This window comes from Manacus candei, unplaced genomic scaffold (assembly GCF_025592945.1).
Source record: "Manacus candei isolate 608988 ecotype Guabito, Panama unplaced genomic scaffold, ASM2559294v1 h1tg000112l, whole genome shotgun sequence".
NCBI classification, from domain to species: domain Eukaryota; kingdom Metazoa; phylum Chordata; class Aves; order Passeriformes; family Pipridae; genus Manacus; species Manacus candei.
This window is the reverse complement of record NW_026138160.1, coordinates 473387-485501: the sequence shown is the minus strand read 5'-3', so window position 1 is coordinate 485501 and position 12115 is coordinate 473387. Positions and strand designations below refer to the sequence as shown.

Genomic DNA, 12115 nt, shown 5'->3' with positions numbered 1-12115 from the left:
TGCAAGACCTCTCATCATGTTGCTGCACTGAAAACACAACGCTGGGACATTGCATTTAGACTTTATGGCTCTTGTTTCCTTCTTCTCCTCTTCTCTCTCTTCCCTTCCTTTCCTGTCACCAGCACCCAATGCCACCCTCCTGGGGACCTTTTGACCTCCCTGCCTCTGCAGCCCAGGTAGAGGGACAACCCCCTTTCGTCTTAGTGGCTGTTGCTGGTGCCCTCTGTGAGCCACCCCCTTTGCTTCTTTAGACTCAATAAAGTTGCTTTGCATCCACGCTGGAGACTCTGAGTCTTCCTTCATTCTTTGGTAACTCTTCCATTGAGATCAGGGAAGAAGGTCGAAGAAGGCAGAGGGTTAGGGTTAGTGGATTTTCCTTTGGCCCTTTCCTCTTGGAGCTCACAAGTACATCCCTGGTTACTCCACAGCAAAGACCACACTAAAAGAGAAGGTGGGTCCAAAATATGGGAGGAGTGGGTATGGGCAACAGCAACGCCTGGGTACAACCCACAACCTCATCCCTTCCTACACCTCCCTTACATTGACCATTCTGCCCAGCTTGTGTCCAGACAGGCAGGGTTTCCCAATCGTGCACGCTGCGTAATCAAGGCTATCCACTTACTCCACGTAGCATCGGTGGCATGATGCGTAGAGGGCACCTTCCCTTTGAACATCCAACTCAGGACTGGTAGTCGGGGTGCTAGGAGGAGCTGTGTTTCAGTGTCAACCACTTTTGAGGCTGCTTGTATGCCTTCATAGGCTGCCAGAATTTCCTTTTCCACAGGAGCGGAATTTCCTTTTCCTTTTCCACAGTGGCTTCAGAACCCCTGTAGCTTCGGCTCCAGAAGCCAAGTGGTCGCCCTCGCATCTCACCAGGTACCTTTTGCCAGAGGCTCCAGGAAGGAACTTTATCTCCAGCTGCAGTATAAAGTACGTTCTTCATGTCTGGTCCTGTCCGAACTGGTCCAAGAGCCACGGCATGTGCAATCTCTTGTTTGATCTGTTTAAATGCCTGCCGCTGTTCAGGACCCCATTGAAAGGTATTCTTTTTACGGGTCACAAAGTGAAGAGGGCTCACAATCTGGCTATACTCAGGGATGTGCATTCTCCAGAAACCTATGGCCCCCAGGAAAGCTTGTGTCTCCTTTTTGTTGGACGGCGGAGCCATGGCTACAATCTTATTGATGACATTTGTTGGTATCTGACGCCGTCCATCTTGCCATTTCACCCCTAGGAACTGGATCTCTCTGGCAGGTCCCTTGACCTTATTCTTCTTGATGGCGAAACCGGCGTCGAGGAGAATCTGGATGATTTCCTCTCCTTTCTTGAAAACTTCTTCTGCTATGTCTCCCCATACAATGATGTCATCAATGTACTGGATGTGTTCTGGGGCCTTGCCCTTCTCTAGTGTGGCCTGAATCAGTCCATGGCAGATGGTTGGACTGTGCTTCCACCCCTGGGGTAGTCGGTTCCACGTGTACTGCACACCTCTCCACATGAAAGCAAACTGTGGCCTGCACTCTGCCGCTGAGGGAATGGAGAAAAACGCGTTGGCGATGTCGATGGTGACGTACCACTTTGCTGTCTTGGACTCCAGCTCGTACTGGAGCTCCAACATGTCTGGCACAGCAGCACTCAACGGTGGCGTGACTTCATTCAAGCCACGATAATCCACAGTCAGTCTCCATTCGCCATCGGACTTACATACGGGCCAGATGGGGCTGTTGAAGGGTGAGTGTGTTCTACTAACCACCACTTGGCTTTCCAACTTGCAGATCATCTTATGGATGGGAATCACAGCATCTCGATTAGTCCGGTACTGTCGCCTATGCACTGTCTTAGTGGCTGTCGGCACTCGCTGGTCCTTGACTCGCAGTAATCCTACAACAGAAGGATCTTCTGAGAAGCCGGGCAGGGCAGATAATCTTTTGGATTCCTCTTCAACCACCTCGGTTATACCAAAAGCCCATCAGTACCCCTTTGGGTCCTTGAAGTATCCTCTTCTGAGGTAATCCATGCCGAGAATGCAAGGGGCTTCTGACCCCGTCACAATGGGATGCTTTTCCCATTGGTCTCCTGTCAAGTTTATTTTGACCTCTACCACCGACAGCTCTTGAGACCCTCCTGTCACCCCAGAAATTGAAACAGTCTCTGTGCTCACATGTCCTGAGGGCATTAACGTACACTGTGCGCCGGTATCTATTAAAGCTTGGTATCTCTGAGGATCCGATGTGCCAGGCCATCGGACCCACACAGTCCAGTGAACTCTGTTAGCTTTCTCATCCCTCTCCTTCTCCTGGCAGAAGGCAGAGCCCCTCTATTGGTTCTGGTTGCAGCATTCACCATCGGATCTTTGCTTCGGCTTGTCAGAGGCTTTCTTGTCATCCTGGAAACGGACTCCAGTCTTCCTACATCTGGGAGATCTCAGTTCTCTTTCAAAGAAATCTGCATCTACTACATAGACAACTTTCTTATCATCTTCCTTGCATTTTAGTTCTCTCACTCTGGTCTCAAGTCTGGAAGTAGATTCACCATCCCACTTCCTCATGTTTTCTCCGTGGGCGCGCAGATAGGACCACAGTTCACTGTGCTTAGATCTACGGAAGGAGATCGCGAGCAGGACCGGGACCAAGATCGAGATCGTGGTCGAGACCGTTCTGCTGATCTGTCTCTGTAACGTCTGTCCCTGTGGTCTCCGTAGTCATCCTCATATTCAGAGCGCCCATAAGGCTCCTCTCTCTCAGGTGTTCATCTGTAATTAGAATCAAAATAGTCTAGAAAACTCATTCCTAGATTCTACTGCTTCTTCTAGATGTCGTAACACCGTACACAGAGTGCCCACAAGTGTTTCTTGCGTGTTTGGAAGTATTATTCCTGCCAAGGTATGAACGTATGATGCAAGAGCACCCTGGATTATCTTTTTCCACATAGGCATTGTGCAAGTGACACCCTCTGGGTCATCAGTGATGAGATCATATTGAGAGTCATCATACATAATTTCCAACAATGTCAATTCTCTTAGGTACTGGATGGTGTCTTCTACCTTGGTCCACTTCCTCGCGGGGCATGTTAAATAGGCTTTAAATGGAAACCTTTGTCTCGCACTTAAGACAAGTCACGCCCAAAGACTGAGGTCGGGTCTCGCCTCTGCAATTAAACGATCAAGTTCACGGTTTCCGGAGATGGATGCTAGTTGTTCTACTTCAGTCGTTGATAACAGGTGAGCTCGAGCCCCACGGTCTCAGCATCGGAGCAACCACACTAGAATTCGCTAACCAGGTCGATGAGTGTAATCTTTGTAAGTCCCAGGGTTCTGCTGGGGTCATTGACCGCAAAACTGCAGTTTCCGCTTTCGGGGGTGATAATCCTTGTGGAGGTACAAATTTGACACTGGTATCAGTATAGGTCCCTGCCCCATTATCTTCTGACTTGCTTTGATCTCCATCTGGTTGTAGGCTTACACTGTCGGGCACCGATATCCACGACTTCCTTGTCACTACAGGGGCAAGAGGTATCTCAGGTTATGTAGTCTGAGTTCCGCTTTCAGTGGATGTAGTAGAGGTGGTGCTGGTCTCAGGTGGCATGATTTGAGTTTCCGCCTCAACCTTAGCCTTCTGAGCATAGTCCACAGGGTTGTGGCTTTCTTCATGGTACACCCAACAACAAAGGGTTCCATAGAACAGCTGATCCCAAAAAGATCTTTCGTGTGGCTGATCCCAATCCTGACACGTGAAACCCCCCAGCCCTGCCTGTCTGGACACAAACTGGACAGAACAGTCAATGTAAGGGAGGTGTAGGAAGGGATGAGGTTGTGGGCTGTGTCCAGGCATTGCTGTTGCCCGTACCCACACCTGACACTTCTCTGAGTCGTTTTCTCCCCCATGGTCATTGCTGTGGGGTAACCAGGGATGTCTTTGTGAGCTCCAAGGGAAAGGGCACAAAGGAAAATCAACTGCAGTGAGTCCCACCCTCTGCTTCCTCCACTCTTTAACCCGGAGCTCAGTGGAAGAGTTGCCAGACAATAGAAGACTTAGAGGTCATGGTTTGGATGCAAAAAACCTTTATTGAGTCTAAAGAAGCAAAGGAGGTGGCTCACAGAGGGCACCAGCAGCAGCCCCAAAGATGCAGGGGGGTGTCCCTCTGCCTGGGCTGCAGAGGCAGGGAGGCCAAAAGGTCCCCAGGAGGGTGGCATTGGGTGCTGGTGACAGGAAAGGAAGGGGGAGAGGGAAGAGAGGAGAAGGAAACAAGAACCATAAAGTCTAAATGCAATGCCCCAGCGTTGTGTTTTCAGTGCAGCAGCATGATGAGAGGTCTTGCAGGTTGTTGGTCAAGGAGGTTTGCAGGGACTTTAGCAGGGGGGACATCTGCCACGGTAGCAGCTGGTGATGCAGGAGAGGTCAAAGCCCCCGGAGTTGATGGGCACTCCGTCAGAGCTGAGGATGCTGCCAACGGCAGCGGAGGTGGAGGATCCCACCACGGTGTTCTGTGGGAAGGAGCTGAGGATGGGCCCGGGCAGGGTCACCACCACAGCAGAGGGCTGGATGGCAACAGTGGAGCTCTGGCACTGCCTGACACAGCACTCATTGCAGCTGTTGGCCAGCGGGGTCGGGCCGCAGGGCTGGCAGCAAGGGTTGCAGGGCTGGCAGCACGACATGTCTCTGGCTCACAGGGGCACCTGGCACACAGGGCAGGGAGAAGCACAAAGCAGACACACATGAGAAGCAGCCCTGCACCCAACTCCCCTGCAGACAAGGCACCTCCTGCACCACATGACACTGCCCAGCCCAAAGCCCAGCAGCCTCCTCAGCCAAGTCCCAGCCTCTCTCTGCACAACACCTTCTCTCCCCTTCCCTCTCCCAGCACAAGCAGCTCCCAGCCCTGCGCTAGCACAGCTCATATCAGGTGAAGCAGAAGAAGAAGACAGGCATTTTCCACTCACCTGATTCCCAAGGAGAAGGAGGTGAGAGAAGTGGATGCGAGAGCAGAGACTTGGGCTGCCTTTTATAGCAGTCCTGCACAGCCCAAGGGCCAAAGGCACCTTTGTGCAAGTCATAATTTTCTGACAAGTTCATGTGAACCATCCCAGCTAATGGTAGGGGCTGTGTCCTGGTTTCCTGCACTGCTGCCTTTTCATTTCCTGGTTTCTGCCACGTGTTTTCCTAAATGAAAACTTCTGGAAGAATCGGTATGAGAGGCCCAAGGATTTCCGGGACATAAAGACATCATTGCAGGCACAAGGCTCAGATCAAGGGCTGGTGTCTTCCCGTGCAGGCAGGTGATGAGAACCTGTGTCATGTCTGTGTGGTTTTCCTATGGTGCCGTTGTCATGAAATGGGTTCTGCCCTCATGCTTCCTGCTCGCATTCCCAAGGACTACCATGAGAGGGGAGATGAAGCATCCTTTTCTTTTTCCCTTCCCTTCTCTCTGTGACACTCATTCTTTGTTTCACTCAGGCTTCTGCTGGCAGGGGTTGACCCTCTTGTATATTTACAGTGTTCTCACGAAAATTGTGCCCATCTCATTCACCTCATCCTCTCTCTGTACACTCTCTGCAAGTGCCTTCGGAAGACAAGGGGCATTTCTGTGGCCTGGTCTGTTCCCAGGTTACTTGAGTCCTCTTCTATCAGAGGTGTTCCCTACATATTTGTAACCGAGTTCCCACTTTTTTATGTTTTTCGATATGTCTATGAGTGTCTATGTTTGTATGTATGTCGGAGGGTTCAGATTTTTGCAGGACTCAAGGCACACATGTGTCAGTCTGTGTGGGGGGGATCCCCATCAGGAGGGCAGTGGAAGGTTCCAGCACTGGATCTGCCCTTGGTGTGTCCGTGAGCACCACAGAGTAGCCGGTTGCCCCACCAGAAGGAGCCAATCTACAGCTGAATGGTGCTGCCTTCGACCCTGCAGAGGAGTGTCCAGAGAACTGAAATGCAACCTCTGCCTCCTGCACCCTCCATTTCTTGCTTTCTGTTCAGGGGGAAAGCCAATAACTCCTGCCCGCTGTGCAGGCCCTGATCCCTGAATCAATTCCCTGTTGGCGGAATGTTGCTGAGACCCTGTGCCAAATGGGTGTGGAACTGAAGGGATCAGGGTCGAGATGTCGCTCTGCTGGGAGATGTAGGACAGACATTCTGGGTGGCACTGGGACAGTCAAAGAGCTGTGGACTCATTTTGGTGTTTGAGCACCAGGACTTCCATAGCTCCCCAAAAAGCTGAATCAGAGTTGCCAGCAACTGTGTCTAGGCAGGCAGGGACATGTGCTTTGGGGCCAAATGGATCAAACCCATCTCCTCCATCAAGAGAGAGGCCAGGCAAATTCCCTCTTTGCTTAGGGAGCAGTGCTATCACTTTTCTTTAGGTTATTCACATTTACATTCATCCCTGTCTGATGCCTGGGCTGGTGCTTTGTAGTTGAACTTGTTATTCATCTAATTGTGCTTTACTCTGCATTGGACCCATTGTGTTGTGGAAATGTGGCAAGGTTTGGGAGCTGGGGGAGAAGGCTGCCAGGCTGGGCTCTGTGAGAAGAGTCCAGTGGTTCCTGCCCTGTGTGTGTGAGAGTCAGTTCCAACTCTCCAGAAGGGACTCAACGCTGCCCAACACTGAGCACATTTTTCACACTGCTGATTCCTCTGTGAAAACTTATATCATCAGAAGTTATTTGGGTTGGGAGGGAACTTCGTGACCGTTTACTTCCACACACCCTACCCTCCACAGTTTGGCAGGAATGCCACCCACTAAATCAGATTACCCAAAGCCCTGTTGAATCTCACCTTGAACACTTCCAGGGTTAAGGCATCAACAACAATTCTGGGAAACTTTTTCGAGTGCCTCACAACACTCACAACTGGAGACGTGTTTTTCAGCTCCAAAAGAAAGGACTCAAAGACAAATTCACTGAAGGGAATCCCACCCTCTCCCTTCCTCCACCTTCTTCCCTGAGATCAACGGAAGAGTTGCCACTGAAGGAAGGAGGACTTGGAGAGCACAGCTTGGATGCAAAACAACTTTATTGAGTCTAAAGAAGCAAAGGAGGTGGCTCACAGAGGGCACCAGCAGCAGCCCCGAAGATGCAGGGGGGGTGTCCCTCTGCCTGGGCTGCAGAGGCAGGGAGGCCAAAAGGTCCCCAGGAGGGTGGCATTGGGTGCTGGTGACAGGAAAGGAAGGGAAGAGAGAGAAGAGAGGAGAAGGAAACAAGAGCCATAAAGTCTAAATGCAATGTCCCAGCGTTGTGTTTTCAGTGCAGCAGCATGATGAGAGGTCTTGTAGGTTGTTGGCCAAGGAGGTTTGCAGGGGCTTTAGCAGGGGGGACATCTGCCACGGTAGCAGCTGGTGATGCAGGAGAGGTCAAAGCCCCCGGAGTTGATGGGCACTCCGTCAGAGCTGAGGATGCTGCCAACGGCAGCGGAGGTGGAGGATCCCACCACGGTGTTCTGTGGGAAGGAGCTGAGGATGGGCCCGGGCAGGGTCACCAGCACAGCCGGCGGCTCAATGACGACGGTGGAGCTCTGGCACTGCCTGACACAGCACTCATTGCAGCTGTTGGCCAGCGGGGTCGGGCCGCAGGGCTGGCAGCAAGGGTTGCAGGGCTGGCACTGCTGGCACTTCTCAGGGCACGACATGGCTGGAGCCTGGGGCTGCACCTGGCACACAGGGCAGGGAGGAAGCAGAGCACACGCACACCTCAGCAACAGCCGGCAAAGCACCACCAGGAAGCCAAGGCAGCTGCTGCTGCTTGGGGAGGGAGAGGCTCTGCAGGGGCCAACCAGGGAGCCTTTCCCTGAGCCCAGCAGGGCCTTCAGAGATCAGACAGGCCCAGGCTGCTCCTGCCTCAGCTGTAGGAAAACAGCCCCCTCAGCCCAGCCTCCGCCTCTGTCCCTAACAGACGCTCTCCCCTCTGCCCACACGACCACCATCCCCGAGCACTCCCACAAAACCAAGGAGCAGGGATGGGCTGCAAAGCTCGACCCTGTGCTAGAGAGGGGGGAGGAGAAAGGGGCTTCCCACTCACCGGCTTGCTGAGGAGAAGGAGGTGACAGAAGGGGTTGAGAGAGCCACCAGTTGGGCTGGCTTTTATACTGGCCCCACAGTGCCTCAGGGCCCAAAGGCCGTGCTGCATAAGTGACAATTTTCCTGCATGATCCCAAGGAACGGAAACATCCCAGGGCATGAATGGTATGGCATGAGGTGGTGATTCCCACTACCCTGACTTTGCATTTCCTGGCCTACATCATCACCTTTCCCTCATGGACACTTCTGAGTGCAGATCTGAGAGGTTCCAGGATTTCTGAGGGCAAGGATGTGTCAGTATGGGCAGAAGTGATGACCTGAGTGCACAAGGGATACAGAAGGGGGTGGTGATTCCAGCCTGGGGCACTCTGATGGATTTTTTATGGTCCTGCTGACAGGAAGTTTCTGTGCAGCTCCCAGCTCTCCAGGCTTTGGCTCATCACCCAAGGACTCCCCTGAGCTGTGCCAGAGTTCACCTCTGATCCCAGCCATGGCTTCTCCATGAGACAGGAGCAGGGACCCTGGGAAACAGCTCCGTGCCCCAAGGCTGCCTGCAGGTAGCATGAGGAGTGATGGCCTGGGGTCAGGATTCTCCGTGGTGAGACCTGAGTGCTGTGGCCCTCTCCAGAGCTGAAAAACACGTCTCCAGTTGTGAGTGTTGTGAGGCACTTGAAAAAGTTTCCCAGAATTGTTGTAGATGCCTTAACCCTGGAAGTGTTCAAGGTGAGATTCAACAGGGCTTTGGGTAATCTGATTTAGTGGGTGGCATTCCTGCCAAACTGTGGAGGGTAGGGTGTGTGGAAGTAAACGGTCACGAAGTTCCCTCCCAACCCAAATAACTTCTGATGATATAAGTTTTCACAGAGGAATCAGCAGTGTGAAAAATGTGCTCAGTGTTGGGCAGCGTTGAGTCCCTTCTGGAGAGTTGGAACTGACTCTCACACACACACAGGGCAGGAGCCACTGGACTCTTCTCACAGAGCCCAACCTGACAGCTTTCTCCCCCAGCTCCCAAACCTTGCCACATTTCCACAATACAGGGGGCCCAATGCAGAGTAAAGCACAATTAGATGAATAACAAGTTCAACTACAAAGCACCAGCCCAGGCATCAGACAGGGATGAATGCAAATGTGAATAACCTAAAGAAAAGTGATAGCACTGCTCCCTAGGCAAAGAGGGAATTTGCCTGGCCTCTCTCTTGATGGAGGAGATGGGTTTGATCCATTTGGCCCCAAAGCACATGTCCCTGCCTGCCTAGACACAGTTGCTGGCAACTCTGATTCAGCTTTTTGGGGAGCTATGGAAGTCCTGGTGCTCAAACACCAAAACGAGTCCACAGCTCTTTGACTGTCCCAGTGCCACCCAGAATGTCTGTCCTACATCTCCCAGCAGAGCAACATCTCGACCCTGATCCCTTCAGTTCCACACCCATTTGGCACAGGGTCTCAGCAACATTCCGCCAACAGGGAATTGATTCAGGGATCAGGGCCTGCACAGCGGGCAGGAGTTATTGGCTTTCCCCCTGAACAGAAAGCAAGAAATGGAGGGTGCAGGAGGCAGAGGTTGCATTTCGGTTCTCTGGACACTCCTCTGCTGGGTCGAAGGCAGCACCATTCAGCTGTAGATTGGCTCCTTCTGGTGGGGCAACCGGCTACTCTGTGGTGCTCATGGACACCCCAAGGGCAGATCCAGTGCTGGAACCTTCCACTGCCCTCCTGATGGGGATCCCACACCACAGACTGACACATGTGTACCTTGAGTCCTGCAAAAATCTGGACACTCATAGACATATCGAAAAACATAAAGAAGTGGGAACTGTGCTGAGGAGATGTTAGGAACCCCTCTGACAAAACAGTATGCAAGTACCCTAGTGTGGCATGATGGAGAGGTTTACAATTTAGAGGAGGCTAGGAATTCTAGGGCAAAATGCAGTATCTACTCCCTAGAAGGGAATGTGGCCATCATGCCCTTCATACAATAGAATCATCTGCTCAGAGGAATGTCGCCGGGACATAGAGATTTCTGTGAACAATTTTTTCCTGCACTCTGTAGGCCTTGCTTGCCATTGAAGTGACAAGCGTGTATTGTTTATACTTATAGACTGTGTGAAAATATGTGATGCTTATACTTGTTAGCTGTGTGTCTAATTATAAGGTTTGAGAACATAATATGTTTATGGAAAGAAAACCTTGAGAAACTGAAGATAATGAAACACCTGCAAATTTAGTAAAACCCTAAAAGCAGATTAATTAGAAAGAGGTTTCTATGCCAAGGATGATTTCAGATCGCGTGGACAGAACATCAGGTCCAATGAACTGGAGACATGAGACGCGTGCACAGACTGAGCTATCCAATCACCTTCTTATAAACATGTGTCCCAAACAAACTAAACTGTATAAAAGTTAACTGATTTAAATAATAAATTGACATATTGCCGACCATAATGGCCTGTGAGCATTATGTTCATGCCTCCCCATCGATAGAGGAACAGAACAGATAGTGGAACAAAGTGGAAACTACTTGGCCCCCCTCCATTCAAACGCCAGCAGAAAGGGGGAACATTGTGGGACTGTGAAGGTCATGAGAGCATACGGTGTCTGTCAGCCAAGGGAGAATCAAGGTGTTCTGCTGCTGAGCCAAAAACCATGCCAAACCCCCTCTGGAGGTGCCAAAGCACCACCACCCCCCTCTCATTAGGTGTGGCAAGACAATTTTACGCCAACCAGAAATAAACAGTATTTATGACTAAAGCCACCCAAGCTCCCCCAAAACACAAACAAAGAGTATAAAAATACGTTGGGGATGGGGGAAAGTTGGGAGAGGGCTCCACCAAAACTGCTGGGGTCAGTCAAGGGGCTGAGCCCATCTCTTCCCCCCACGGGGACATCTATTGCAGAAGCATAATACTCTACACATGTTAACTCTTGCTTTTAGGACTAGGGCTTGTGCTTGCTTAATATGTATCAGTAGATTGCTTTAAAACACATTTTTGTAGCCAGACACTGTCACTGACAACCATAAAACTTATTAACCTGCCACAATTTGTATTATAAAGAGTGTTATTCCGTGAACTGTTAAGAGTGAGTCCTTTCAGGTGCTGGCAGCAGATAACACTTTGGCAGGACCTGCTGAGGGGTCTTCATGTTGTTGGTTGAGCCCCCCTGACAAGGGCAGTCAAATCCCCTTTGATCTGGTGAATCTGTTGCTGAAGGGTCTCAGTACAAGACGCTGACACAAGGGTCACCTTGGTTGGACCCAAGGGTCTCCACTTTCCTGGGGGCATCAACAAGCAAAACCTAAACTCTCCACTTTCACATGACACCTGGGAATGGACCAGGCAAATGAAATGTACCTTGTCTTTCCAAAGGATCTGCAGAGAGTGTACAGAGAGAGGACAGGGTGAATGAGACCAGTACAACTTCCATGAGAGCACTTTAAACAGAGAACAGGGTCAAACCCTGCCAGCAGAACCTCAGCTGAGTGAAGCAAAGGGTGCCTGTCACAGACAGAAGGGAGGAGAAAGACAAAAGGATGTTTCATGGCCACTCTCATGGAAGTCCTTGGGAATGTGGGCAGAAAGAACAAGAGCAGTATCCAGTTCATGAAAACTTTACCACAAAAAAACCACCCAGAAATGACACAGGTTCACATCACCTGCCTGCACGGGAAGACACCAGCCCTTGATCTGAGCCTTCTGCCTGCAATGATGTCTTTATGTCCTGGAAATCCTTGGGCCTCTCATCCCAACACTTACAGAATTCTTCCTACGGGAAAGCACGTGGAATGCACAGGAAATGAAAAGGCAGCAGTGCAGGAAAACCAGGACACAGCCCCTACCATTAGCTGGGATGGTTCACATTTGACATGAGCTTGTCAGAAAATTATGACTTGCACAAAGGTGCCTGTGGGCCTGAGGCAATGCAGGACTGCTATAAAAGGCAGCCCAGGTCTCTGCTCTCTCAGCTTCTCTCATCACCTCCTCCTTGGGAATCAGGTGAGTGGACAATGCCTGTCTTCTTCTTCTGCTTCAGCTGATATGGGCTGTGTTAGCCCAGGGCTGGGAGCTGCTTGTACTGGGAGAGGGAAGGGAGAGAAGGTGTTGTG

At 51.1% G+C, this 12115-nt stretch overlaps 2 protein-coding genes across 2 annotated transcripts; both read right to left on the bottom strand.

The window, feature by feature from the left end:
* Positions 1-4348: 4348 nt before the first annotated feature.
* On the bottom strand, positions 4349-4829 carry LOC127461731 (feather keratin Cos1-2-like). Its single transcript, XM_051769777.1, has one exon. The coding sequence runs from the start codon at positions 4652-4654 to the stop codon at positions 4349-4351; it is 306 nt and encodes a 101-aa protein (XP_051625737.1). The 5' UTR covers positions 4655-4829.
* A 2469-nt stretch (positions 4830-7298) lies between these two features.
* Positions 7299-7622, bottom strand: LOC127461714 (feather keratin Cos2-2-like). Its single transcript, XM_051769757.1, has one exon. The coding sequence runs from the start codon at positions 7620-7622 to the stop codon at positions 7299-7301; it is 324 nt and encodes a 107-aa protein (XP_051625717.1).
* Positions 7623-12115: the final 4493 nt, after the last annotated feature.

Excerpts from the sequence above, each read along its gene's own strand:
- LOC127461731 (XM_051769777.1), bottom strand. The coding sequence starts at position 4,654 with ATGTCGTGCTGCCAGCCCTGCAACCCTTGCTGCCAGCCCTGCGGCCCG.
- LOC127461714 (XM_051769757.1), bottom strand. The coding sequence starts at position 7,622 with ATGTCGTGCCCTGAGAAGTGCCAGCAGTGCCAGCCCTGCAACCCTTGC.